Source organism: Manacus vitellinus, unplaced genomic scaffold (genome assembly GCF_001715985.3).
Source record: "Manacus vitellinus isolate BGI_N305 unplaced genomic scaffold, ASM171598v3 scaffold_12_pilon, whole genome shotgun sequence".
In the NCBI taxonomy this organism is placed as follows: domain Eukaryota; kingdom Metazoa; phylum Chordata; class Aves; order Passeriformes; family Pipridae; genus Manacus; species Manacus vitellinus.
In genome coordinates this window covers 8,832,066-8,859,921 of record NW_021938949.1, presented here as the reverse complement: position 1 = coordinate 8,859,921, position 27,856 = coordinate 8,832,066, and the positions used below count along the sequence as shown (strand labels likewise).

The 27,856-nt window shown below is 39.9% G+C and overlaps 1 protein-coding gene across 2 annotated transcripts in view; it reads right to left on the bottom strand.

The window, feature by feature from the left end:
• PRKAR1B (protein kinase cAMP-dependent type I regulatory subunit beta) overlaps positions 1 to 27,856 on the bottom strand; it is a 91,986-nt gene that overhangs the window by 50,714 nt on the left and 13,416 nt on the right. For both annotated transcript variants that reach the window (XM_029957897.1, XM_029957898.1), the window contains exon 4: positions 27,446 to 27,537. In XM_029957897.1, coding sequence (XP_029813757.1) covers positions 27,446 to 27,537 — 92 coding nt within the window. The remainder of the gene's footprint in view (positions 1 to 27,445; positions 27,538 to 27,856) is intronic.

Genomic DNA, 27,856 nt, shown 5'->3' with positions numbered 1-27,856 from the left:
AACACCACAAAAATCACGAGTGCCCAGAGTTAAATTCTGCAATGTAACAGTGCACGGGGCTACTTTTATCTCTCCACAGCGATAGCAGATCTGGAAATCTCAGCTATGCTGGGCTTTCATTAGCATAGCTGGGATGGGAGAGGGGGAAAAGCAGTGTGGTATATGCCTTCCTGCATATCTGCAGTACATTTTTTAAATGCCTGGTTGAAAGGGAACATGAAGAATTCGCCAGGCAGGCTGGTGGATCAGTATTAAGGCCGACATTTGTGGTCACTCTTAGTCCAAACCTTCAAACACCTTTGCTTGGCTCTGCTAACTCTGTGTTTGCTTTCATGCAAGTATAACTGTTAAGCAATTTCTCAGCAGAAAGAATTATATTTTATGGCATTAAATAAACAAGGACAAACTCAGCCCCGAAACAAATTGCAAAAAACCTTGCAGGAGTACATTATCACACGACTCATGTTGCTTCCTCCCAACTAAATTACCCTCCCAGTTTACAGATTTCTGTTTAATTTGGCCTCTGGCATGACAGAAAGGAATTTTTTGCCCATTTACACAACTCCATGAATCAAAGGTTGACAACAGTAAGCTGCTCCTCAGTCTGACTTGGAGGCATGCACCGAAAACCAGCCAAGTGCTGTACTTGCTCTATCAGGTCTCTCACATGAACCAGCTACGATATGGCCTGTAGCACACACATCCCTCTGGGAAAAGAAATGCTTCACAGTTCCTTCCCTCAAAGACTTGATGTATCAGCAGCTATAATTGCTCTGGATCCTGAATCCTGGCTGCGTTCGCTGCTGTGAACTGCTCCAACACCAGCACCAGTCTGTAAGATGAGAACTGATTTAGGTTAGGTTTAAAAAATAGTTTTGAAAAAATAGATGATTTTGCTGTTTAAGGAACACATCTCCACTGGTTTAAATATATTTTTTAATGTAGGGCAAGCAGGCTTTATCTGTATTGATATGAAATTCCAAAACACAACAAAGAAATGAAGCAGAAATTTCTATACCAAAGCCCACTTAGAAATAAATCCAATTAAAGGGAATAAATAGGACAAGAGAACAACTAATTCCTTGTCTTTGCTTCTCTTCAAGGAATATTCATATAAATCCCTGGTCTGACATTTATGCTATTTCATGTGACAGGGATCAGGAGCCTCCATAGCACAATGTTTTTAAACCATTTACTGCAGCAGCACCTTTATAAAGGATAATAGAAACCTCTCCACATGCACAGAACATTTTCTATAGGCTCACAAAGGGTTTAACCCTGCAAGCTTTTATCCATGTGAACAGTCAGCACTCTAAGTTGGAATAAAAGGAGTAATTTAATGAAAAGGGGGTGGTAGCATCAGGGATTTGGAGTGAGAACATTCTGGGATGAAGAACATGTCTCTTATCTGTGCTGGTGAAGTGGTTTGTAATCAGGAGTATTAGATATGTGCTTTGTGGTGCAGTAATAATAATAATAACAAGGAAAATTTTGAGACCGGTGCCTGAATTAAGTGACAGTCCTGAAGCCCTCAGGCTCCTTTATTTAAAAGGGAGGGTTTCACAACTCGTGGACCCACATCACAGGCTTCTTCTCTGTGGCCAGAGGAGGTGAGAAGAGGTCATAAGCATTTAGACTCCACTTTGCATCTCACTTTTTATGTGAGGACACAGGAGAGACCCCACCCATGGCTGAATGGCTCAAGATAACATTCAGATGCAATGCTCATGCCTAAGTATATGGGTAGGAAAGGGCAATGTCTGTGCCTGTTTGGGGGTGACAGCCCAGACTGATTCACAAAGCAATGCTCCTCTGGGACACTTCAGTTTGAATCCAGACTGAGATGGTTTCACACCAAACCAGATTGCAATTAGAAAGAAAAACTTTAATAAGGACACTGCAGAGAAATATCACTTGGTGAGGGTCAAAAGAGAAGGGAGGCAGAAGGCAGCAAAAAGTGTTTCTTAAATGGAGCAGATAAAGATGGCAGGAGATAAAAAGGTCAGACTAGGTGGTCTAAAGGTCCCTGTTAACCCTAAACTCAGTGACAGATACAGAAAAGCAAACACCTGATCTCGGAAAGATTTGCTCATACAAAGAAAAAAGCCCAGAGAAGAGGCAGCAATCAAAGCAATGCTTCTACCCCGGTAGTAGGTAAATACGTGATGAACCACACAAATACACACGGGTGCTCTGGGCCACCTCCCTCGCCACTGGACACAGCAACTTGCACTCACATTCCTGAGATTCTCCTCAGAAAACACACCACACGCTTTCTGCACCACCTCAGCAGTAATATCAGAGGTTATTAAAAAAAATCTTACATGAATAAACGCCTGAAAAATGAACTGCTCATGTGCCATAGGATTTGTAACACTAAGTTGACTTTAAAATAGACTAATACATGCAAAGGTCACTAAAATATTTATATTAATGATGGAGCTGAACACTAAGCAGATATTGACTTCTGTTAAGGTGAACCTCAAGATTTATTGGCTTAAGAGGTAAACATTGACTGAGATAAATCCAAGGTCAATATTTACTACCAAGGACAATAAATCTTGCTGGCCTATGCAACATGAAATAAATAAATATATATGTATATATACATTCATAGACACAAGTATATCTACAGATATTTACACAAATTCTTCAGAAGAATGATCACCAACCTCATTTTCTACAGTATGTTTTCTTAATTATGCCAGATAGAACCAATGAACAATTATGGATCAGTGTTAAGAAGCACCTATTCAGCACTGATGATATCTTAGGGTGACATTTCTGCTTCTCCAAGTGACTCTCTGTGCCCTCTGAGCCAGGTGAAGGTTTCTCAGACACAAAAGAAGTCAAACCAGCTGCCCTATTTCCATCTTGGCTTGAGAACCCTTGCTTGTAACTCAAGCAGCAGAATTACATGCAGCAAAGTAGTTTGAATATTTTTCAAGCTCTGGACTTATCAGCCAGAAAGATTTCTGATGGAGCACTTCTGAATTCAATGTACCTTCATCTGAGGTCAAGTTTCTTCCCACAAGAGACAAGCACAAGAGGGGAACACCTGGATGTTCTGGAAGTGTTTTAACAAGAAGCACTTTTACTGTATTTGTGGTCAATTTTGTATGAGCTCAGAACAAAGATGTATCAATCAAATCCAGCAAAATAAATAAATAAAAGCACTGGATGACTTTCAGAGTTACAGGCTTTTTCCTTGAACTAGAAAAGCAAATAAATTTAACAGGGGTGCTGACAAAAGTAGACCTTCTTCCTCCAAACATTATACAAGATCTAAGCCAAAAGGAAACAGATGACTTTGTGTGTTTGTAGGAAGTGATTAGAGAAGATAGAACTTAATTTATTAAGATGGGAGACGGTGATTCTTTTGTTGACTTTTCAGGTCAAGTGTTAAAACCTTCTGCAAATAAGGCAGCAGATACACCACAACTGAGCCTTGGTGGTTCAGGAGACTGGGCTTTCTGATACTCGAGGTTTTTCTTGTTCTTTGAACAATTGTTTTGGAAAGCCAAGTGAGAGAAATTTGCAGTCCTTTCCCGTGCTTCCTGGTGGCCTCTCCTCTGCCAACTACACCAGCCTGGGTGGGCAGCTGGAGGCTGGTTTGGACCAACCTATACTTACCACCCTGACACAGGACACTGCCTAAAGCCAACAGGGACAGCTCCCACATGACTTCTCAGTTTTTTCCTACAAGGGACAACAGAACAGGCTAAAAAGAATAAAGGAAAAAGGGAAATAAAGGTAAAAAGAACAAAATAACAAAAAAAAAAAAGAAAAAAAAAAAAGAAAGAAAAGACAGAACAAAGTGCTCTAAAAAAATTATTTCATTTATCTACCAGCCTGACAAGCCTCCTGGAGGAATGTGGTGCTGTGCAGGCAGTGCTGGCCACTGGATTTGCAGGAAGGAAGAGCAATTAGAAGCACTGGGCAGGAAAAGGCCTGTTAGCACTCTTACCTTTAACTTAATCTTTAATCTCCTCCTATGCCTCCAACTTGTCACCACAGGCATTAATCACCTTGCAGGTCTTATAGCCAGCTCAGGCTCATTTATATTATTTGTTTTAATGGCCTCTCTCATGCCATTGGTGTTCAGCAGTGGGTGTATAGTTCTGCCCTTATTTCCTGCTGGCTGCTTTGGTCTATCAAAGCCATGTGGTTTATTTTTACACAGGTTTCCTAAGGCTCCAGTATAGCCACAGGTTTCAGTGATCATATCACAGTTGACCTCTACAAGGAGTACTCCAAAATAATCCACGAAATATTATTGCTCCAAATATTTTAGAAGCCTCTGAACTCTCATTAATATGAGCACTGTGTATTTCATTGAATTTTATTAATGTTCTTAGTAATTCAAGGAAAGGCAGAACGGCTGCACTCTTAAGCAGGATTTATTTCTTAACTTGCAAAGAAAGGAAAAGCGATTTTCAACTGTACAAAAATTGGAACATGGAAGATAATAAACTGACAAGCAAAAGACAAAATGTCTTTGTACTCTGTCTTCTAAATCCAGATGAGATCTCAGGCTAAGTGTTCTCTCAACAGACAGAACCACTATATAAAACTTATAGCCAGGATTTTCAAAATTAAAAGCCAAAAATCCCCATTTATGGGTTTTCAGAAGAACTGATAATTTCAGAACAGTCCTGTTCAGGAAAAATACGATGCCAAAATAGACTCAGTTAATAAGCACAACTTTGAAAAGCTCAGCAAAAGACTGCTGCTGTCTCCTTTGAGCAGAATCTGTGTCCAGAACATGCAGATCTTTTTTCTGGCAAACTATTTACCCCTGTGAGGATGCTCTAGAAAGGACTATCAGTGAACAGTGATATCAATTACAATATTCAGAATATTTACATTTAATGTCACTTTCTCTTTGAAATAGTGCCCAAAAAATTCCCTTAAAAATTGAGTTCTTTTGGCTACTGTGAAAATCCCACTATGAATTCTTAATGTAATACCATATATATTTTATATGGTGAACTCATTTACATGCTGGAACATTTTATATGGTAATTATTTCACAGCATGCAAAACTATGAGGAAATAACGAGGAAAGTTTTGGAAGAGATTTTAAGAGAAGTAGTGACTCAGTGACCTGCTGGGAGAAAAAAAAAGGAAAAGCATAAATGTCTTTCAGTTTCATTTGTTTTAATTAGAAATGGAAATTTGTAAATATATTGTCTATTTCAACAGCATTTTGAGAGATAGACAGCCAACTTGTTCATTTTCTTGCAGTTGAAAACTAAATTTGTCAGACATCCCACAATCTGAAATTCTTATCGTGAAAGGCTCAGAAGGGTATATTTTTCCTGATGTGAAATCAGGGCTGCATCATGGATGTCTGACATTTTAATAATCAACTCAGAAAAGACTGAACTAAAAGTCACTTTGTTTATCATCTTTGATGTCTATGGATTGATGTCATCCCAAGGTAACCTGGGCAGCTATAGATTCACCATTAGTCCAAACTCAGTAATGCAAGGCTTGAAAACAAGTTTTTGAGTCAAGAATAATGCAAGTCAGAGAGGTAATTGAAAAATGAGACACACTGCAATATCTGCTTTCTGCCTTTATTTGATAACTGATATTCTAGACAAGATAAATCAATCGATTCTTCAAGCAAGCAGGTTCAGTGCTGTGAGGTAAACTGCTGGCTAAAATGGGAAAGTTGATTAGGAAGAAGAACCATTATGTGTTTAAGGCAATGATTTAAGGTAGATTAACAACAGCTGATATTGGAACTGGAAGAACAAGCCCAGAGGTAATTTTATTAAGAATATTTCAAGGCCCAGTCCTAAGAAGTGGAGATTCTGTGTTCGGAGGGATTGCACAGAGGATGCTTTTGATGATTGAAGTAATAAAGTTGGATTGAAATTCAGTAATCTATCTAACATGAAAGGCCATGCATGTTGAAGTTACAGCAACAATTTCTACTTTAATCTGAATTAATTAAACCACTGGATAACCGTAAGCCACTGGCATACCCCTGGCTGGGAAAAAGGCAAACCCACCCTTTATCAGTATAAACTGGGTCACTATCAAGTGAGCAAGGAAGTATTAATGCCATTGTAAAAAGCACTTCTGTAAATTATCTCACTTCAATGCTGTGCACAATTCTAATCAACCAAGAAACAAAGAAACAAGATGCACTTGATTCGAAAATTATACAGAAAAAAGTATTCTGGGGCAATAAGGGCAATGGAGAGCCTATCTTTATAAAAGAAGAAAAGAGTAGGAATCATTTACAGCAGTAAAGTAAGTAAAGAACAGATACCATTTTAATTTATAAGTACATAGAGATGAGAGGCAAAGGTAAGGGTGAACAACAGAGTTGAAAGAGTTACTTTAACTAAGGGACAATGAAGCCATGAAAAATCAACACATATAAACATTTAGTCTGGAAGTGAGATGCTCTCTTGCCATGGGAACAGTAGTGTTGTGGAGCAGCTTTCTAACAACTGCAGCCCAACAAACTGAAGAAAACAAAAACATCTTCATTTAGGCTATATGAGGGATCAGATCACTTGGTTTTCTACAGTAGCAGATGGCTGAACACAGTGATTCAAGAGAACCCTTTCAGATTGTATTTCCAAGGACAAGTAAAAAGATGTTTCCTAGCAGGGCTACGAAGAGTAAAACAAGTGCAGGATCACACTGTCAGAGAAGACACACTGATTTCTGCAGCCTGCTCTTGTAACCGAGACAAAATAGCTGGAAACCTCATCAGATTTGTTCCTCTCAACTTTTTAAAAGATGAGAGGCAGTGCCAAACACTCAAAACAATAACGTCTTGCCTTTATAAACAACCTTTAGTATCACTGGACACAAACCAGAGCCTTGGACATCTGCTGAGCATGCCTATTGGATTGGCATCAGTGCTCTCCCCCGGCTCGCACGGAAGGTGACGGGGTCAGGAATGAGACATCTCGTTCTTCAAAAACAATCTCCCCATTCTGCCACTGTTGGCTTTCAGAATCCACCTCCTGTAGCTGAAGCCTGCCTCCGTTTTGCCCACTTTTAGGGGTTTTTTTCGAGCATCCTCTAGATGCCAATTAGAGCTGGAGAAACTGTCTAACTGCATGGGCTGTGCAGAATTCCTGACTGTCAGGAGCTGTGTGGAGTTCAGGCTCCTGGCACAGCCGTGGGTGATGCTTTGTGTCCTGGTACATACTGGGAGCAGATTGTCTGAGACTACTGTAAGAATTTCATTATTACAGATGTAGCTGGGACTGCCTTTCTTGCAGTTCTCCCAAACATCCTTCTTTAGCCTGTAATCTGTCTGCTAATAAATGTTATTTTTACACTGCTCTAGCCCTCTCTGTATTTTGCACATTCCCACCACAGATGCAGACAGCCTTTATCCAGACAAACATGCCAGATAGACAGGGAATGACAGTACCTGGGAAAGGTCAGCAAGAAAAAAGGTGTAAGCACCAAATAATGCTATCTTTCCCATAACTTCTGAATTTCCCCCACATTCTTTCACCCTTGCAAGGAGACAACCCCACTTGGCATAGCCCATCATCATGCTGGATGAGATGCAGAACAAACCAGTGCCACACGCCACAAAGTGTTTCTTCAGCTTCAACTAATGGGATGATTAAACCAAAACAGAGCTGTGGATGAACACAGCAACTGGTAAAAGCACTGGGTGATTCAACCAAGTCCAGAGGGAAGGCAGATGTTTGGGTACTGGAATAAGCAGCGTGAGATCATTAGCACCCAGCTGGTGGATTACAAGGAAGGCAAAGGAAATGTCTGAGGTCTCCTGTTTCTTCCTTTCACCGGTCTGAAGGCCGGACAGAAACACGGGCATGTGTAGGGGAGTGTGAGCTATTTTAACCAAAACATTTCATCCATCCCTAAATATGGTCACAAGATTTTAGATACTTGGCTTACTCTTAAACAGTGAGATTCTGAATTATCTCCAACTGTGTAGGCTGTAAAAGAAAATGCATAAACCAGCAATCCTGCAAACTCCCTAGAAACGTATTCCCTGCCAGTTTTTTCTCTGTAGCTGTTATATTAATCAGTGTCTTAAGGAATTAGAATGCCCTGTGATTATATCTCTTTCAAACCTAATAAGCAATGCTTTGCAATTAACTTCAACTCACTCTTAATGTCATTATCTATCATCTAGAGCTTTGAAATACACCAGAGAAAAATGCCAAAATTATGGCTCCATGTATATGGGCTGCATTTTCCTTCCAGTGAGCAGCAAACAGCAGTATTTCAGTGGCATCTTGGTTACTCTCTTAAGATTTCTAACCCAAATGGAAAAAATGTGAAAAGATCAGCTGTTCTCAAAAATATTGCCAGAAAAACATATTCAGGGGATTTTGCCGGAATCGGAACTCAAATCATTTTCCAGAATCTGGCCCCAAACCAAAACTCAAGAGATTAGTCCAGATTTCAGGCTTCAGTTTTATATCTTATCAGATAATTATATACAAGTTCATCTTTCAAAGCAACTTACATGCACATGTGTGTAAGTGTGAGCGTACACACAGTGAGTGTGACGCTGGAGTGCAGTCAATGGATTTTATTTCTGTACTTGTAAATTTATATAGCCTCACAGAAACATCTCTCCTCATCTGCCACATTAAAGTGTTATATATATGGAATGAACGGTATAAGGCATTATCAACATAAATTTGGAATAGTCAAGTTATTTATAAACAGGCTTTGCAATATCAGATTTAAATTGACGAATGTTGATAAAAATGGAATTTATATTTCCTTTCAAGACTAATAGGCTAGAATTATATTTTTCCTGAAATTGAACAGATGCCAGAAATAAATCAGAAATTGCAAAGTGGAAGAGAGCTGTGAGGCAGAGGGCTGAGGGCCGGGAGAAGGAGAAAAGTGGAAAATTACCAGAATGTAAACCCAAGGGATTTAAGAGGGAAAGGCAGAGTGGCATCACTGTGAATTCCACGGGAATAGAGGTAGAAAGAAAATTCAAGTTGACCAGAATTTATAATCAGTATAAATTAAACCCTTAGTTTTAGTTAAACCCTGAGTTTTCCATAAAAATAGCTGCAATATTCTACCAGCACCAAATCACCAAGTGCAATAGATGGATTTTTTTTCAAGCAATTGACAGAGCAAACATGGGTGAGTCTTCTCTTATCTCTCATTAGCATTTCAGAAAAGAAAACTATTATGAAGTTGCTTTACTAGGTGGCTTTTAATTATGCTGATTTTTCATGCCTGTGTGACTGGAAAGCTGGGTCACTACCAAGAGGCTGAATCTGGGAGCAAAGAACTAAAAACCACTAAGAAAACTAAAAGAAAAAATGGAAACTTTCAAAAATGACGATTAGGAAAATATACTGGGTTTAAAGTCATACACTTGCAATCTGAGCAATTTTGCACCGATGCAATATTATTCTCCTGCATACTAAATCAACTAAAAAAAAAAAAAAAAGGAAAGGAAAGGAAAAAGCAGACTCCAGTAATGAGAAAACATTAATAAACACATTTGAAATATACTCTACTTTACGTGAGACTTCAAGTAACTATGAAAGGCAGACAAGTTTAAACCACTGCCAGAATTTGTAAAAACTAATTAGCCACTTTCTGACTGAATCAGATTTACAAAAGAGCTATCTAAGAGCACAGTTTAATTCTCTCCTACCAATATTTTCTGTTGTTTTGCTCCCAGTTGACAGCTCCTTTACTTTGGCCGCCAGTTTAATATCGATTAATCCTCCTTCCTGTAGCAGCTCCCACTGATGTCCACTGAGCTCCTCCAGTTTCCACAAGCTTTGCAGAGATCCACTTTCAGGATCAGACACTCACTTCCTAATTTTATTCATCAACCACAATAGCAATGGGTATCCAAAAAGTGGTCAACATGGATAATGGTTACTTACCCTTCTTAATAAAAAGCCCAGAGCACAACAGGCAAAGAAGACCTTTTAAGAGTTAACTATTATTAAAATAAACATACTTCACAAACCTTTCCATCGCTTGCTTTTTGCTGCTATTCATCCTTTCTACTGGTCTTCTGCACAGAGTTTGTATCAAGCTGCAGATCAGATCCTATAGCTGGATTCTCCTTTGTCCTGAGACTTAACATAGTTAGATGTCATTAATAAGTATTGATTTACATCCATAAGGATCTTCTACTTCTGTCTAAATCTTCTATCTGATCCATTAGCAATAGTTAACCGAGGACTAAACCACGTGTGTTCAAGGGACTGGAGGAGTTCAACAGTGCTTAAAACTACTCAGGCCTTAGAGAAGGAAGAAGTGCAGTGGCATCTCCAAGTGGAGCCAGCAGTTCATCTGGACTCTGCTCAGCCAGTGACAGAACCCACCCTGCTGTGTGTGGCTGTGCTGATGCTGCAGTGCTGTGCCAGGGGGCCCTTCCATCCCTGCAGCAACAAGTGGTACCCCGAGCCCTCCCTCAGCCCTGCTCCCCTGATGAGCCAGGGACTGGTGTCTCAGCACTGAACCTCACGTTTTCTCACCCAAAGGGTTGCTGTTCTCTCTCCTACTTCGCATTCCACACATTTTCACATGTGTAAAGGGAAAGCAGATGTGCCATATTTTTAGCTTAACCAGTTGAAAGGAAAAGCAAGGGAAGCTAAAATCAGAAGTATTATTTTGCACTATTGAGCATATTAATGACGCCTTTCCAAGCTCATCAACATTCCCATCAAAACTAACATGTTAATTTATATTCTTCATATAGTACTAATTATGTGTACAGCAGCATGATGGGATGTACGAGGAGCTATCTCACTACAAGAGATGAAAACATAATGTTCTGATTCTGACCTCGTGATGATATACATAATTAATTGCTCCAAAGAACACTGACTATAATAGGACTAAAATGTGGTTCTGAGAGATGCTTTAAAGATCATGTAATTATAAAAGATGCTAAATAATTTCGTTTAGAGGTGGTGCCAGTGATGCAAAGTTCATTTGAAAAGGCAGAGGAGTAAGGCAATTCTGATCCTATAGTCCTTCAGGATTGCAAAGAATGGATGTTTTCCACTTGCAATGAGCTATGAAGAAACCCTACTGTAAGCACTACTACTGTTTTTTCAATCCCATTCTCCTTCAGCTATACCTGTAACTGAAGTACTTCTGATCTAATCAAATCCATAGATATGTCAACAAAAGCATTAAGGAAATTATACAATTATAAGTAAATTACATGGAAATTCTTTCCTCTGAGGGGTTTGAGGCACTGACACAGCTTGCCCAGAGAAATTGTGGTTGTCCCACCCCTGGAAGTGTTCAAGGCCATGTTGGATGGGGCATGGAGCAACCTGGTCTAGTGGAAGGTATCCCTGCCCATGGCAGGAGATTGGAACCAAATGGTATTTAAGGTCCCTTCCAACCATTCTGTGATTCTATGATATACCTGATTAGTAAGGACAAAAAAGGTTCAAAATATTGATTTACCAATTTTTCATCCTAAAGAACAGGCTGAATTCCATGCAATGTCTTGTACAGTCCCATTGTCTAGAAGCTTCAGTAATATTTAGCTAAGAAAAAAAAAAAAGATGTACTACATAGATGTATGTTATCTCCTTCAGCTCCAATGGAGGCCACCCAGTGGCAGGTACAGCAGCAAAGTCTGTTCTCTGGGTACCTACAGGCCTTTATAAGAGGATTTGTGAACAGAATAGAGTAGTATCTTACTGCTTTAGCTTTGACTTTCTCTTTCAGACTATGAGGCAGCAATTTTGCAGCTGCTGTTAGAGACAGCTCTCAAAGAGCACCAGGGATGTCCAGCTTCCAAGCAGCTCACACGCTGCAGTGCTGCTCTGACAATAAATGAGGTTTGAAGTAGCATTTGCATCCTCTGGAGCTGCTCTTTTCTCAGCACACAAAGTGCCTTTTCTCTCTCACAATGCAGCACCTCCACAAAAAGATTTACATCCACACAGTATTCTGAAGAGTTTTAACATAAATACATACGATTTTGACAACTTTAAGCCTGGCCAGCTTGAAAATTCGGCTAAAGTGCTTTTAACAAGTACTGCTGGTACATAATATATCATGTGGGGTTAGCTGAAACAAAGGTTTCATTAACAGCACACTTAAGAAATTCTATAGGATGGGTGCAGATTCAAAATATCTATTAGACTCACCTATAATCTCACATGTGTAAATAATATGAACAGCCACTGAGATATGTGCAGCAATTCCAGTGTTAAACAAGATCAGCATCAAGACCACTGAAGATTTTGCAGCCACAAAACTACACTGCTAAAAGGATCTTCAAAGTCAGTCATAACACACTGTAGGAGCCAATAGGTAGAAGAGCTAAGACAAAATGCAGTAAGAAAATTCTACAAGAGATAACACTTTTCTTGTGGTAGTTCATGTCTTGCTTTATACAAATCCCTGCCCTGTTAAAGCAGACTTCTGTTTACACACTGAAGCATAGGGCTTCATCTTTTCACACACAATAAAAACTTCAACTAATTTGTATACTTGTGGCAATCTCAATTTTAGCCTCCAGGGGTTAGGGTTGGAAAGTACATTTTTTACTGCTTATATTTTCTTTGTTACTTTCATACCTCTGCTTTTTAATAACCTTGATCACAGTGACCCCAGGTGGCAGATACAACCACAGCTGCTTTGAGAAGCTGAGCCAGACCTTCGTATTTCCTCATGATGCTGAGAAGTCCCTGTGCCCAAAATCAGAGTCCCCAGAATCAGTCCAGGACACCTCGGTCGCTGCTATGGGACTGGGGAGGGCTCATTCCAAGCAGGTCAATAAAAGCCCTTATGGGACAGAGCAATCAACAGGACTTCAGGTTTTCATCTCAGAACCTCCACTCCCCATTTATCCATGGAGGTTTCTCTGACAAGTCTTCAACTTTGCTTGAGTCCAGCAGCACAAACATCTGTTTCTGGGCTAATTCAGGCTGCTGAGAAGCTCAGTGAGGTGCCTGGCAGGGATCCTTGTGCTGCTGCAGCCAGGCAATTGCTTTGCCCAAACTCAACCATTTAGGTAGTTCTGTACTACCAGCTTGCCCTGCAGACATGCATCAAGCTTCTTATCTAAATGGGACATAGATCTAGATACGACAAAAAACGTTAAGTGTTCTCCCACACCTTGATTTTAATAGAACTTGGGCGCCTTAATGCCTTTCTCCAAGCCTCAGCCACCCTACTTTGCTGCTCCAACTGCCTCAACAGCTCCCTGGTTTTTCTCTCTATACTGCCTAGAAAAATGTCAACTGTGAGAACTTTGCATTTTGAGACCCATCATGAAGGACAGCACAAATAAAAGCATTACCAAAGCAAAATACAAAATTAACAGGGGGCTGAAAACTCCGAGGAGCTTTTCCATCTTTATAAACCAGTGTTATTTCACAGGTATAAAGGATCACTGAGTCAACTCTGTTCTGGTGTGAGCCACACCCATCATCAGTAGGGCTTTGCACTCCAGAAGAATGTGCTTTAGAGTTGATGCAAACAAATCAGTTTTAGTACAAAGGGAGACTTTTCAAGCTCCTCACCAGAAGAAAAGCTGCCCACTGTCATTTCTAACATGGCACTTTAATTTGTATCAATTAGCCACCATGTGCATTAATTTTAACTTCACATGTGTGAATTTTAAGCTTGAGCCAAACCAGCTCTGAGGGAAGGAAGGACATGGCACACCCGTGCCTTTCCCATGAGGTTGCTCCCTGACTGCTGAAGAGCTCCCTAATGGCAATGAAACTATCCTGCCATTACCAGAGGGTGTCACTACGGCACCGGAACAGAGCAACAAAACAAATAAAAGACATAAACAAGAGATGTGGAGAGCCCTAGCAGAAATAACCTCAATGTAACCTTCGCATGAATTGTTCATCATCTCACCCCTGGGCTTTAAGAACATGGTTCTCGAGCCTGAGAACAGTATCACTCTGTATTTTCTTTTCTTCCTTGTATCTCTGGTGCTCTAATCTGATTCCTAACACTTGGAAGGAAGAAAGGAACTACCTATTAGAGCTGTTTGCAGAATCTCCGTTGTTCCCACACAACTTAACCTTGTTTTCCATGAAAGCACCCTTTGAAAATGAAACTGTTCTAAAACCACATCATTCACATTCACAATAACTGTATTTGTAAGGAAACTGTTTTCATAGGAAGTTGCTGGAAAATAAATCTAAATTTTCTGACATAGTGATATATAGTCCAGGTAATTAAAAAGAGCCTAAACTGAGCATGTTAAGTGATTTTGAGTGCTGAATTTGGTTAAAATCCTAAACCAGAAGAGGAAGGAAGTCTAAGAGCCAAAGAGTACAGTAAATGAAAACACTCTGAAGCCTGAATAAAAAAAGCCCTACAACACAAGGAAGATCCCAAGGTGCACCAAATTAGTAGGTTTATTGTCTTTCTAGGCTAAATGCAGTTTACTTAGTACCAACAAATGGCAGAAGACAGATGACCACGAGCCTATATTAATATGCTGTATGATGGCTGTTCCTGCAAAGTGTTGCAGAGCTCTTGTCAGCCTGTCAAGAAATCAAACCTTGTGCTCTAATAATAGAATAATAATTTAATATTCTTGGAAACAAGTTCTAGTCAAAGCACAGGATTTAATAAATAAGAGAAGAAACAGGATACATGACATACCATTAAAGAACAGTAGGTAAACTTGGAAGAGACACAACTTTTCACTATTTTAAACCAAGCTTCTAAAAGCAAAGGAAAATCTGCACTGATGTTGTAACCACATTGCAGAAAGCAGCTGTATGAGGAACATGGGTCAACTGCAGTGATGAAACTGTCAGGACTTGAAATCAGGGCAGCACTAAAATATTTTAATATAGCGAATCCAGTCTATCGTGGTGAAGGTTCAGTTGGCTGTTCTGGGAATTATTAGGGTGTCAAAAGGCCAAAGTCTATTTCTGGATACTGAAAAGTAATTCCCATTCACCTCATAAGATAATGATGTGCCTCAGCTAGGGAAAAGAAGAGCAAGCATTTCAAAGGTAGCAGCAAAGTCTCCTTACATATCCTTTCAACAAAGAATAAAATAAGACAAAGTTAAATTCAGAATATATTTAAATCTGTTGTTTTGTTTCCCTTGTTTCTCCCTGGCTTTTCATGACAAATATGTCTCTCAGAATATCAGACAGATGAAAAATACAAAGATGTGGAAAGCAGAGGTGGAATTTGGCTTAATGACAGCAGACTTGGTCTTTCATTGCAAATGCAGAGAGGGATATCAGAAGGTGTAGCCTTTATGTGGACCTTGTACTAACTGTAAATATAAAACAGACTACCAGGACAGTAAAGTGCTTTCCTAATAATAAGAATTAAAGCTCTAGATTGAGCAGTTTATTCTGCTTACCTCAATTATCACATCTGGAAAATTATTCAATTTATGTCTCAGCCCTTACTCTGGGACATTAATTCACATGAGCAAGGAACTTTCAAATCCTCTGGGGTTATGGTGTAAATCTATTTCTTTCATGCAGTCATATCCACAAAGAGAAGAATAAACTAAACTTTACTCTGCAAACAGTGATGATAATTGCCAATCTTTTAGTTACTCAGACGATGCAGGATCAGCAGCACAGGATACAAGAAAGTAGGTTAGATGTGATCAGTGAAAGAGTTTTTATAAGGAGTCATCACTATGCACTGCTTGAGAATACTGAAGTAAATCACTCAGGAACAAATTTTGAGCCAGCATGGCTCTTTTGGCAAGAAAACAGAGTGTTCAGTGCTGAGACACCAGTCTCATTGTCTGACCAGCAGTGCAGAGGGCTCAGGGTGCTTCACCTTCTCCATCAGCAGCAAGATCAGCCACGCTGTGCACAGCTTTCCTGATACCATCTAACACAGGCTACAAGAGCTCAGAGCCTCCTAAATAATACCCCATCCTTTGTAACTGAACCAAAACAATAGTCTAGCAAGAGTCCCAGCCTGTGCCTATTTCAGGCTTCCAAGAATCAGTCGGGCTCCAAGTTGCAAGAGCTTGGCTTTCAGGGGTACCGAAGCCATACAAGTGTTTTGTTCACAAGAGATGGCTGCTGACTCTTCATTAAGTGAAATAAATTTTCATGTCATCACATTTTGCCATCTTTGAAAATAAGCCCACAATATTCTGGAGCACTTCAGAAAGTGCTGCAAGAACCAGAAAAAGCAGAGAGCCAAGTTTGATCTGAAGGTTTCAAGCTATGGAAAAATCTGCCACATCCTAAGCTAATTTAAATTATGGATCAGTTCCCTGATTACTCTAAAAAGAAAAACTAAACTTTTCCAGTCTGAATGTGCCCAACTTCAGCCACCAGCTTTTGGATCTCACATGCCTCTGTCTGTTAAAGAGACTGTTGCTATCATTTATCTTTCCCTCTTAGATATGATAAATTCACCTTCATTCTGCTTTGTTAAACTAAATACAGTCTCCACAGACAAAACTGGGAAGATGCTGATTGCCTTAAAATAGCATCTGATGCTGTTTTTTGGATATGCACTATTATATTTTCTTTTTAATGCACCACACAGAGAAGCACATTATACTTTTCTAATGCAAATTTCAGCTGTCAGCAAGCATGTCTTTGGGTGACTTATAAATCTGAAGTTGAATAAATATCAAAAATAAAATCCCTACAAAGAAAGTGATAGTTTGGGAGTTTGCTTTTTTTCTGGGCGCAAAAGGCAAACTGAAAACCCAATTTCTTTTTCTGCCTTTTTAAAAAAAGAAAAAGAGAGAGAAAAGGAATCTGGTGGTGCCAAAGGGTGAAAGTATCCCATTTCGGGCAGTGTGAATATCTGAATTTAGCAGCTGACAGTGCATGGTGTGTCAGTCTCTTACAGCTGTTCCAGTTGATTCAAAGACCATCTTTGTTTCCTGAAATCTTAGCAACTGTTACTTTTTTCCAAAGACAATGATAGACCAGCTGTTACCTCACAAGATGCGATGTACTTCAGGTCAAAGTCTTTAGTAAGGAACTTGTAAAACAAGAACTAAATCATTGTTTGGGTTTGTCAGGTTTTTTATCATTAGGAGAGAGTTAGCAGCTTAACAGTCAAATAACTTACGCTTGGTATTTCCATTAAGTGCACTGGAATGACAGAGAAATTTCATCTGGTTGTTGAGCTGAATCCGCTCTTTCTATGTAGAAAAAACCCACCACTAAATCTCATAGTATTACAGAATATTTTGTGTTTGAAGGTCAGTTTCTTTCTGTCTTTCCAAACACAGTGTTACTAAGCAGATGTCATCTCATAATGGAAATGCACAGGTCTAACCATCCAGAACATAAGGTGGGGATTTTCAACAGAACCTTAGAGGAGTTAAACATTCACTTCCCACTATATATCAATCAACACGAATATCTAGTTCCTTTAAGCTCTTTGAACATCCTCTCCTAAATGCATAACTAAGCAGCTTAATCACAGAGTTGATCCTCCAGTACCGGTACCTACCGGTAATACCCCCACTCGAAGACTCGTAGGCTTTCAAAGCCATGCAAGGTTGCAGAATCAGTCACTTAATGAAGACTTATTAGAGTAGGAGTAACTGTTGACAGGTTACCTACAACCCTTCTGGGGGCAAAAAGAAAGGAAGCAGCATTTTAAAGAGCTGTAGTTGAAATAAACCCTTGTTCATCCACGCACAAAGACAAATTACTGCTTCCAGCTGCTCCAATGCAGAAGACAAAGACTTGCTGAGAAGAGGGGATGTTCTTTTATTCAACCTTTGTGTTTAATTCTGCAAAGCCTTAGCATTGAGTAATGTATTTTCAGAACCACTGCCAGCTAATTGTTGTGTAAAGAAGCGCACAAAGGCACGGTCACATATATTGCAGTGGTAGAAAAATTTTACAAGGCCTGTTAAATTCAGCAGTAGTTATAATTTTTCTATTTTAGAGAGAGAGAGATAAGTTTAGACTCAAGATTTTTTCATGAGCATGCATGAGTACTATTTGCCTCAGGCTGTTTTTTCTAGATCTAAAAAGGATTTATGCAAATAACTTCTCTGCTTTAACTCTGTTTTTCAGAATGGGTGACATACTGCCCATATGTAAACCAGTGCTTTATGCAGAAATAAAAATAACCACCATTAGGCATGGCGCCGCCAGTATTTGTGATGAGGAATATAAACTGTCTAACAAAACACTGGGGGTGAATCACAACCTCTAAAAAGCTACGAACTGACAGTATTTGTTTCTCCAGATAAAAATATCCACTAATACCAAATGTGTGTGCTTTTAGTTTTGTTTAAGAGACTAACCTACCCACCAGGCCAAATAGTGACATCACAAAAAGCACATCCCTAGCACAGAGTCTGATGCTGTCAGGCTGTTGTAAGGGGATTGATACCAAAGCAGATACAATCTCCTGATGACTGCTGAGAGCAGAACTTCGCATAACTAATTTAAAGACTGCTGCCTGCAGGCACCACAATGGTAATTAAAGACAATAATTCTTGGATAAATGAGATGGATGTACTGGAAAATAAAGTCAGTGCTAAATTCATAGCTAATCCTTCAACGGAGAATTGGATCGTTTATTTTCCAAGCGGCTGGGCAATTCTACCTGGATTCATTTCCATCTGTGCTGCCAGATGATTCTTGTCTCCAAAATCCATAACTTTTTCTAGTTTAAGCAGTATTCCTCATTGGCAAGCTCCAATTCAGCAGGACTGAATGTGCTTCCATTTGAACACATGAATAGTTCCTTTGACATCCGTAGCAAGTCAATGGAACAACTCACAGTCAAACAAGCATTTTTAAATACCATGAGGAACCAAGGCCATAAACAAGGCATAAAAGGCACAAAGAAAAGCTGGATTGCCAGGAAGTTTACCTGGAAAATACCTTGGTGTTGTTACCCAAAGAAGGAAAGTTTTGTTTAGGTTGCCTTGGTTGATTTGAGTTTCCTCTTTTTTTGGTTGCTTACAAGTAGAATTCACAGTCCTGTCATCCAATAGGACTGAGGATCAGAAAAAAATCCCCCACACAGTGAGGTTTTGCACCACTTTGTTCAGTAACAAACCTGTTACATGTGAATATAACTTGTACATTCACACCTCTTCTGCCCCCAAGCTACCACTCTCTGCTGAACACCTCCTGGAATTCCAGCACAGGTGGGGCATTCACACCCTTACAAACCTTCACAGGATGCATCTGCACTGTGTGCATTGGGATGATGCTGCATCTCCTCTCTCTTTTGCTACTCCCAAAAAGGAGTGGGAAGAAACCTGTCCAACCCTGTTCACAAAAACTCCTAATATATATAACCCAAGGAAGGCCTGTTATGGACTCAACAAAGCCCTTCACTCCTACTCTTCATGCCTCACTATGCAATTTCTCTCTCATCTCTTATTCTTACTTCTCATCTTTCATCTTTTCATCTCTCATCTTCTCATCCCCCCTTAACATCCATGTTGGCACAACATGGACTCTTGAAGATACAGAAATACTACTGCAGTATGATGGGAAGGGAATTTTTCTTGCACTGCTCTGCACACTGTAGGCATATATGAAGCATGGGCAGAAGCTAAATCCGTGTTTGTTTTTTAACAAAAGAGTTAAGTTACAAATGCAAGGAAAACACAGGATGTGAAATGAATATGTCATAGCTGTGGCATCCTGTTTCTAAAATATCTTGCTCCTGAATGGTGCCGTCTTAGGTTTCTTCCACATATATGAGGCTTTCCAGCTGGCCTGCAGCCAGTGCTTTAATAAAACATGGTATTATGCAGAAGTGAATAAAGCTTATAGGAATAATAATGTCCTTGAAATTCGCTAATCACCAGAAGTTTCAAGAAGATTTTAATACAAGATCAATGGGACAACAACTAAAATTCATCTGTTAGCTACAGAAAACCATTTTTCTCATGATAAATTATGCCTGTACTGAAAAAAAACCACCCAAGTCATTACTGACCCAGATAGAGAGTGTGTTTTCTGAATTCGAAGACAATACTTCACTGCAAAGGATCTGCAAGCACTTCAAAAAACATTAGGATGTAAAATTATTACACACTGAAGAAATAGTCTGAGAAAATAGATATATTTTCCATAAAGACACAACAGCTAAGTATATTAGTATAGGGGTGACCAACAACATAAATACAAGCTGAAGATTCACTGCCAAGGGAGTATTTCTGCAGGAAAGGATCCAGTGATTCCAGTGATCACATGCTAAGTAGGAGTCAAAAATATCTCACTGCTGGGAAAAATTTAAAGAAACAAGAAAGACATGGAACAATTAGAGAGAGCTGAGAACAATAAAAATGATCAGGAGTCTGAGGAACCTGGTCTGCAAAGGAAGATGGGGAGAATTCATCCAGCTGAGAAAACAGAAGATGAACAAAATAACAATAACCCTTCAAATAAACAAATAAATAAATAAATAAAAAGAGAAAACAAATATGCACAATGAAAGAGTTTCCCACTTCTCCAAGAGATCCATGAATTAAAAAAATAGAGAGAGTTCCTCCAAACACAGGAGAAACAAAATTATGTTCAAAGAGATTTGCCTAATCTGTTCTTAACAATTCTGGATCCTGCAATCTATTCAAGTATCCTTACCCCTGGAAATTATTACCATGTGTATAGTTTACATACACATGGCAAATCATCATCTTTTATGATTTAAGCTTAATTCTGATGTTTTGTATTCAGGGGACAGAGATACGTGATAACTCATTTCCCCTTTGTGGCAGCCCTTAATACATTTTAAGAACACTATTGCATCTTGATGCTGAAGAAGTCTTAATTTGGGAATGAATGTCTTCCAAATAGTGTTATGTTTACACTCAGTAAGTCCCTACAGGACTCCACTTTGCCACGGATCATGGCTTATAAAACTGCCTGAACTGCAGCACACAGGTTACTTAAAACACTCTTGGTAAGGAGGTAACAGAACATTTTTTTCTGAAACAGGAGCAGTAAGATGATGGGATCTGCAACTTGTCTCCAATTTTATCTACAGTATCACAGTAGCATATGCCTTCCACAATGTTTGGGAGGATGCTGGGAAAAGCATAAGAATTTTTGCTTGAAGTAAAGTCTTGGTTGGCCTGCACATGAAGCATGAGTGCCAATGTTCACCTTTACATCTGGGCCCCAACAGGCACAGATAATAAAAAACACCCTTTATTCTCCTACATTTGCCATGCAGGAAACACACAAGAGTAAATGCAACACTGTGTGCTGCTGGAATAAATACAGCAGTTTTATCTCCTGTCAAGATCATTTGTTGGTACTTTTTTTGTACCTTTATAAGAGCTCAGCATTTTAGTAAAAGCATTAAATACAATTTCCTTGTTTCCAAAGCAATTTCACACCAGTATACTGTTCACAGAAACAAATTTATTATTAATCCAAGTAATAAAATACACAAAAGTATTCTAAAAGCTGTTGCAGGCAATACAGCTGCCTGCACATGAATAGTAAATGCTACTAAAAATGATGACATTAGCTAAATATTTATCTACCCTCTTTGCTTCTTGATGAACAAGTTTTACTTAGCATTTACATACAGATATGGAGAGTGTTTAACCTTTCTACTTCTTTGTATGGTCAGGAGGCCACTGAGCTTCTGAACAGGGCCCAAAAGATGTGCCTCATGACTCAGCAGAGCAGTCAGGCACTGGTGACATCTTGAAAGCAGGAGAGACACTCACTCCTGCTGCTCTCAGTCCTGCTCTCTCCCCCACTGGTTCTGCTTCAGTTATATTTTATTCTCCTCCTTGACAATCATCAGCTTTGGTTCCAACTTCCATTCCCACAGCAGGTCACCTTTGAACTTCCTCACTGCCCCCTCTCAGAGTTTGCCCCTGTCCAGTACAGACAGAGCATACTGTCAATGAAATGATGAAAAAATACTTTTTATTTTTATCCACAGAAGGAAAACGAACAATTTCTGCCTTTTGATTCCCCTTAACTATTCAACATCACGGCAGAGCCAAGTGGGTGTACTTGCATCCCAGCATTACATGATGAATGATAAAAAATCGTGGTAGCTACACTGCTGGGTTAGAAGAGATTAGGTCAGTCAGACTGGCCCCTTGTCACCAATTTTGACTTTATACACCGTTTCACAACTAGGAGGCCTTAGAGGACGTTAATCCGCTGGATATCCAAGAGTGGGAGAGGAAATAAAATGCTGCCAAGTTATGGGTGTAATTGTATCTTTGCATAGACAGAAATCCTTCCCTGCCTGGCCGGAGCCGGAGCAGCAGGGAGGGCAGCGGTGCCGCCTCCGGCTGATCTCTCCCACATGCAAAACTCTCAGATGTCACCGCCCAAAAGAGGGGGGAAAGTTTATGCAAACTCTTAATGGTCTGCAGAATGGACCTGAATCGTGAAATCACATTTGAACCAGGAGGGATAAGATCTGCGAGGAACTTCTTCCCCTTATCCAGCCATCAGAATCTCTAGCACAGGCCACTGAGGACAACACTGGAATGTTATTATGTGTGACTTCCTACCAGCATTCTGGAGGGACATCACAAAGATAGAGATGCACTTTCTGAAATAAGCACTGTAATTTCAACTATGATGTCTTTTTATTTGGTACAAATGCCATCATCAAGGCTTTTATTCAATTTTTTTTTGTTTTTGCTAGGACTTCCTCTTGGATCACAAGGGCAATGAAGACAAGAGAAACAAGAATATCACCTATAAAAATGTTGAATTTATAACGCAGAAGTCCCTCACAGACATTTTAGTTTTCCCCAGTATAACAGAGGAGAGGGTGAACACCTCTTACCTGGCTGTAGGTCCAGCTCCACAGACGTTTTCTCTCAAGGCTAGTTCATCCTTGAACAGACTGCAGAGCAATTGCTAATTCTTCTGGGTGCACAGCCTGGTCTTCTGCATCAGAAGATGTTCTGTGCTGCAAGGAGCTCCTTCACAAGCTGTTTTGCAGGGCTGTGCATATGTAAGGCTTTGATGAGCACCAAGCCAGGACCAGGCTTGCTGGTCCTGCAGTGAATATAACTAGCAAGTCTTTAGAACACTCTCTGCCTGGGAAAACTGTCCTCTTGGTGACCATCTCCACAGCTTCTGCAGGATGTTTGCACACCAGTATGAACTATGCTTTTCCAGAACTTCTTGCTGCAGTCACCTCTGAGCTTTAACTAACATGCTCCACTGCCCACCTAACAAAACCCTTTTGGAGCCATCTCTTCCAAGAGATTTTGAGTGGAGTCACAAAGGAAGTAGAGCACAGAAGAAACAGAGAACAAAGGGCAGAACCCCCATGTGAACATGTGGACAAACCCTATGTCATCACATGGGGTGGGGGAGAGAAGGAGAGAGAAGTTAGAGCACATATGCCTGTGGACCTGAAAGGTGATAGAACAGCATTATCACATCCAAGCTTCACTACCCAGGCACTGAACACATCCTGACTGCAGAGTAAAGACATCCAAACCTGGAATGAAGTGAAAGGGCTTTGTCACACCTCCCAGCCAGGGAAGAAAACTCCATCAATGCACATATGACATAAGGCTCCTCTGACAGACTGCAACTCAGTTTGGGCTGGTAGGCTCACTGATACACATCCATGTGTTCTCTGCAACTCATTAAGCTGTTTTGTTCATAATTAAGCCCATCACCTTCTTACCAGCCCTTTTTCCCCCCCAGCTTATAAATATTTACACTGCCTGTCAGTATTTCCCAGAAAATTTAATATAGGCCAGTATTTTTGTTATATGTACAATATTTTACTACTCAATCAAAATCAAATCATTAAATATACCTATACCTATTAAAACACAATAAGAAATTAATCTTGTGAAGCCTTGATATTGCTTTAACTTTTTACAGCTAACTCCTCATCAATTAAGAAAAGGTTTGGATAATGAATGTGTGATACATCCACGTAAATCTGAGGTCTTGCTGCCAGTGATCATGTAACAAGGCAGCTCTAGGAAAAGGAGGGACCACATAAAGTACACATCAGGTGCACATGTGTGGAAACACAATTAAAGAGCCATGCATTCCTGGTTATGCAAATGAGAACAGCAGCTCCTTTACAGTTAAAAGCCCATTCCCACTTCAGATAATGGGCATTTTGCCACTGTCTTTGAGAGAACCAGGACCTTACTCCAGACTTTAATCAAGATCTGCTTGAAGTTAGTGGAAAAGTCCCATGGGAAAACAGTGGACTGCCACATCACTCTGCAGAGCTGCACTGTTCTTTATAACATTAGAAACTTTTGAACAGTTTGGCAAAAGTTGTTGGTAACTAGCTCTGCTGCTTTTAGTACTGTTGCAGTTACAGTTTCCCTTTTATTGCACTTTTCAGTATCATTTTACACCAGAGACTCTGTGTGTGTGTGCAGGGCATAGATGGCAACCCTGTTTGAAGCACGGCACAGGAAAAGATGTGATATAAAATAAGACTTGGAGAAAAATATTTCAGACACCAGTGCAAAAAGATGCTTGTTTACCTTAAATTCAGCATGACTTCTCATGCAATCAATCATTCCTATGGAATATCTGACACAGAGATAATATGCTACACTCTGCCTTTATGAATAAGGGTTTATGTCAGACATAAGGAGCTTCAGAGCTGCCAAGCAGCAAGTGCAACACCAGTCACACGGGTGGCACAGCCATAGAGCAGACTGACATAAATATCTTTTCAGAGAAGGAAAAACGGAAGAGTCATCCATTCTAAATGAGGAATTAAGCTCTGCTAGTCCATCCTTCCCACACCTGAACACCTCCCACATTTTGGCCAGAGATGACATTAGATGAAACAATGACACACTCTTCAGTGTAGAAAGCGCTGAGGAAAATAAACACCAACACCACCACTGCAGAACAGAAAACAAAATCACCCCGCCTAGCTTTCCACCAATCCCAGAGCCCAAACAAAGTCATATACCACTTGCTTTACTGAACTTCAAATCTGCATCAACAAGATGCAGACTGGAAGTGATGGTGATGGGATGCTCCAGCTTGCTGACTTCTCCGTGCTTGACAAACAAAACCAGACAAGGGCAACAGAGCACGATGTCAAGAGTGAGCTCAGTTAAATGCAAAAAGAGAACAACCTATTTGTTCACTGCAGTCTTGTCTGCAGAGCAGAATGCATGCATCCTTCTGAGTTCCTTCTTTTTTTTTTTTCCCAATGTCAGCAATACCTTGCTGTGCTTGTCATGAGGCTTGAATGAAGCCCATCGACACATCCTCGAGCAGGGAGATGGTATAGAGATGAATATGCTCCAGTGCAGAACCCAGAAGTTTCTAAATCTTTTGACAGCAGAGGCAGAACACACCTGGTCAAGCTATAGCTGGAGGGCTGCAAAAGCAAAGAGTCTACAACACAACATGGGAGTCTGTGCACATCTCTTCATTCCTATCATATATCCATGACAGGACAGTCTGCCTGACAGAGGCAAAGGGACACAGGGAACGGATAGGAGAAACCACATGATCATGATGTACAATCAGGACAGTGCAAGAAAAAAACCTTCTCCTTCAGTTTTTGTCTCTCACTCTACTTTGATAACATGTTACTGAAATGTCCCTTTTCCAGCCCTAAAACCTGTCCTTTCAGTGCCTGTCACGTCAGCATGCTGACAGTATAATCAGGATTTACAGCAGTTCTGTACAAGAATTCTCTGCTGTGGGAGAAAAAGCTAGAAGAAATGTGCAAAGTTAATCCTCTTCTAATTACTCCAGAAATCTGCATGTTAACGCGGCACCATTAAGATTTCAAAGTAATTAAACTGTGTAAACATCTGCAAGAAGGAGCAAAATTTGCACAGTTGGAATGTGCTTTGACTGCAAGGATTTGAGTAGCCCCAGCAAAGGATTGTGCTGCTGATGTTCTGTGCCAGAACTAAAAGCGTCAGTACAGACAAAGTTTTTGCTCTTTCTAACCATAGAAGCACAGAAAAGTGGGGTTGGCAAGGACCTCCCCACATCAGTGTCTGCTGCAAGGCAGGACTGACACTGCTTATGTCATTCCTGGCAGACCACAGTCTAATCTGTTCTTAATGGCCTCAGATGGTGGAGACTACACAACCTACCCAGGCACTCAGGGACCTCTTCTTGGATCTGACTTGACTCTCTCCTACTGCACTTTAAATCCCTTACTCTTTACCCTCTGGCCCACACAGCAGTTTATTCCTCATATACTATTATTCACACACAATTATAAGCTATTATTGCATCTCTCTGCCCCAACATTCATTCTGCAGGGCAACCAATCCCATTCTTCCTTCAGAAGTGATGTTATCTAGGTCTGTGATTGTTCCCACTACCCTTCTAGGAACTTCCTCCCACTGTTTATTCTTGAAGTTCAGTGCCCAAACTGGGCACTGTGTTACAGCCGAAATCTTTCCAACACCAGGACTTGTCTTGTATGTTCTGTTTGTTTACTCCAGTAAAACATTAGTATTTTCAAAATAGCTTGACATTAATGACTGTTATTCAGAGGATGAGTCACAATAAGCTCCACGTAGTTTTTCGAGGAACTACCAAAACTGCAAAACTGTCTTATAGTTATAAAGGTGTTCTCCCTGCCTAAGGATACTTCTCTGCCCTTGACTTAGTGACAATTCATCCTGCTTTTACTAGAACATTTCTTCCCCCTGTCAGCATAATTCATGACTCTGAATTCTACTCTTGTCTCCAAACGTTTTAGCAGCCCTTTCCATCTTTATGTCATCTGAAAACTCAACACTCATTGTCTGTTCCACCAAGGTCACTAATGGCAATAATGATGAAAAGCAGACCAACCCCTCCCACACTTCAATATATCTTTCCATTAGAATGATGGACTAGTGATAACTGCTACTTGGTATGGCGAGTCAATCAGTTTTGCACAGACTTCATGGTGGTTTCACTGAAGAAATGCTTCCCTTGTTTTTTTATGAAACCATCATACACATTAATGCCAAAAACGTGACTAGAAGTCAAGCTCTTTGGCCTCCACTGTGTCTCCCCCAGCTACACAACTTGCTACTCAGTTCTAGAAAGATATTTTCAAGTTTTTAAAAGTCACATTGGCTGCAACTGAACTCCTTGGTCTCCTTCAGGTACTTAAATATAATTTTTTTGTCCCAGTTTTTCAAAGAACAAAATAATTTACCTGTAATTCTCTTTTGCCTCTTTACAGACATCATGCTTTTTCTTTCTCTCTCTTCCAGCACTTGACCTATCTTCCCCGAGTTCTCAGAAGGAATGACAAATGCTTCTGAGAATGCTTTAGCCAATTCTTTAAGTAATATAGAATAAAGTTCATCAGGCACAGCTGATTTGAAAATTTTACATGTATCTGAATACATTCTAACACCTGTTCTTGTTCTTTTTTAGTTTGTGATTTTACCCTCTCTCATAATACCATAAATGCTTTTGAGGGTGCACCTAGTATGACTCAAATGCATTAGTGAGAGTAGTTTCAATTCCTGAGTTAAAATTTAATTTAATTTCTTGTCCTCAGACCAAGATAATCCTTTAAATCATAGAGCACCTCATACCTTCGTTCATTGTCATCAAGATGAGCAAAGAGCACATTCTTGGAGATGGCCTTTGCCAGAGCAGTCATAGTTTTATAGTCCTTTGGAATAACCTGTGGAGGAAAGAATGAAGGGTAATTACATGCCTGGTTGTATTTCTTCACAGATCGTGAAATGTATTGAAAATTCCATTTTTCAAGGAAATGGATGCAATTTGATTTCAAATACTGAGATAGGATGAGGCTATAATATAAAGCTACTAGGGAAGTAATGAATTACAGTTTTGATAATGTGAGCATAAGGATTTATGCTTTCAGAATGACACCTAGAAAAGAAATATAAGATCAGGGATGAGTGGGGAGAAGGATATCCAAAAAATACTATAATTAGCAGGTACTGGCAGCTGTGTAGTCTCCTTTCAAATCTCTTGGA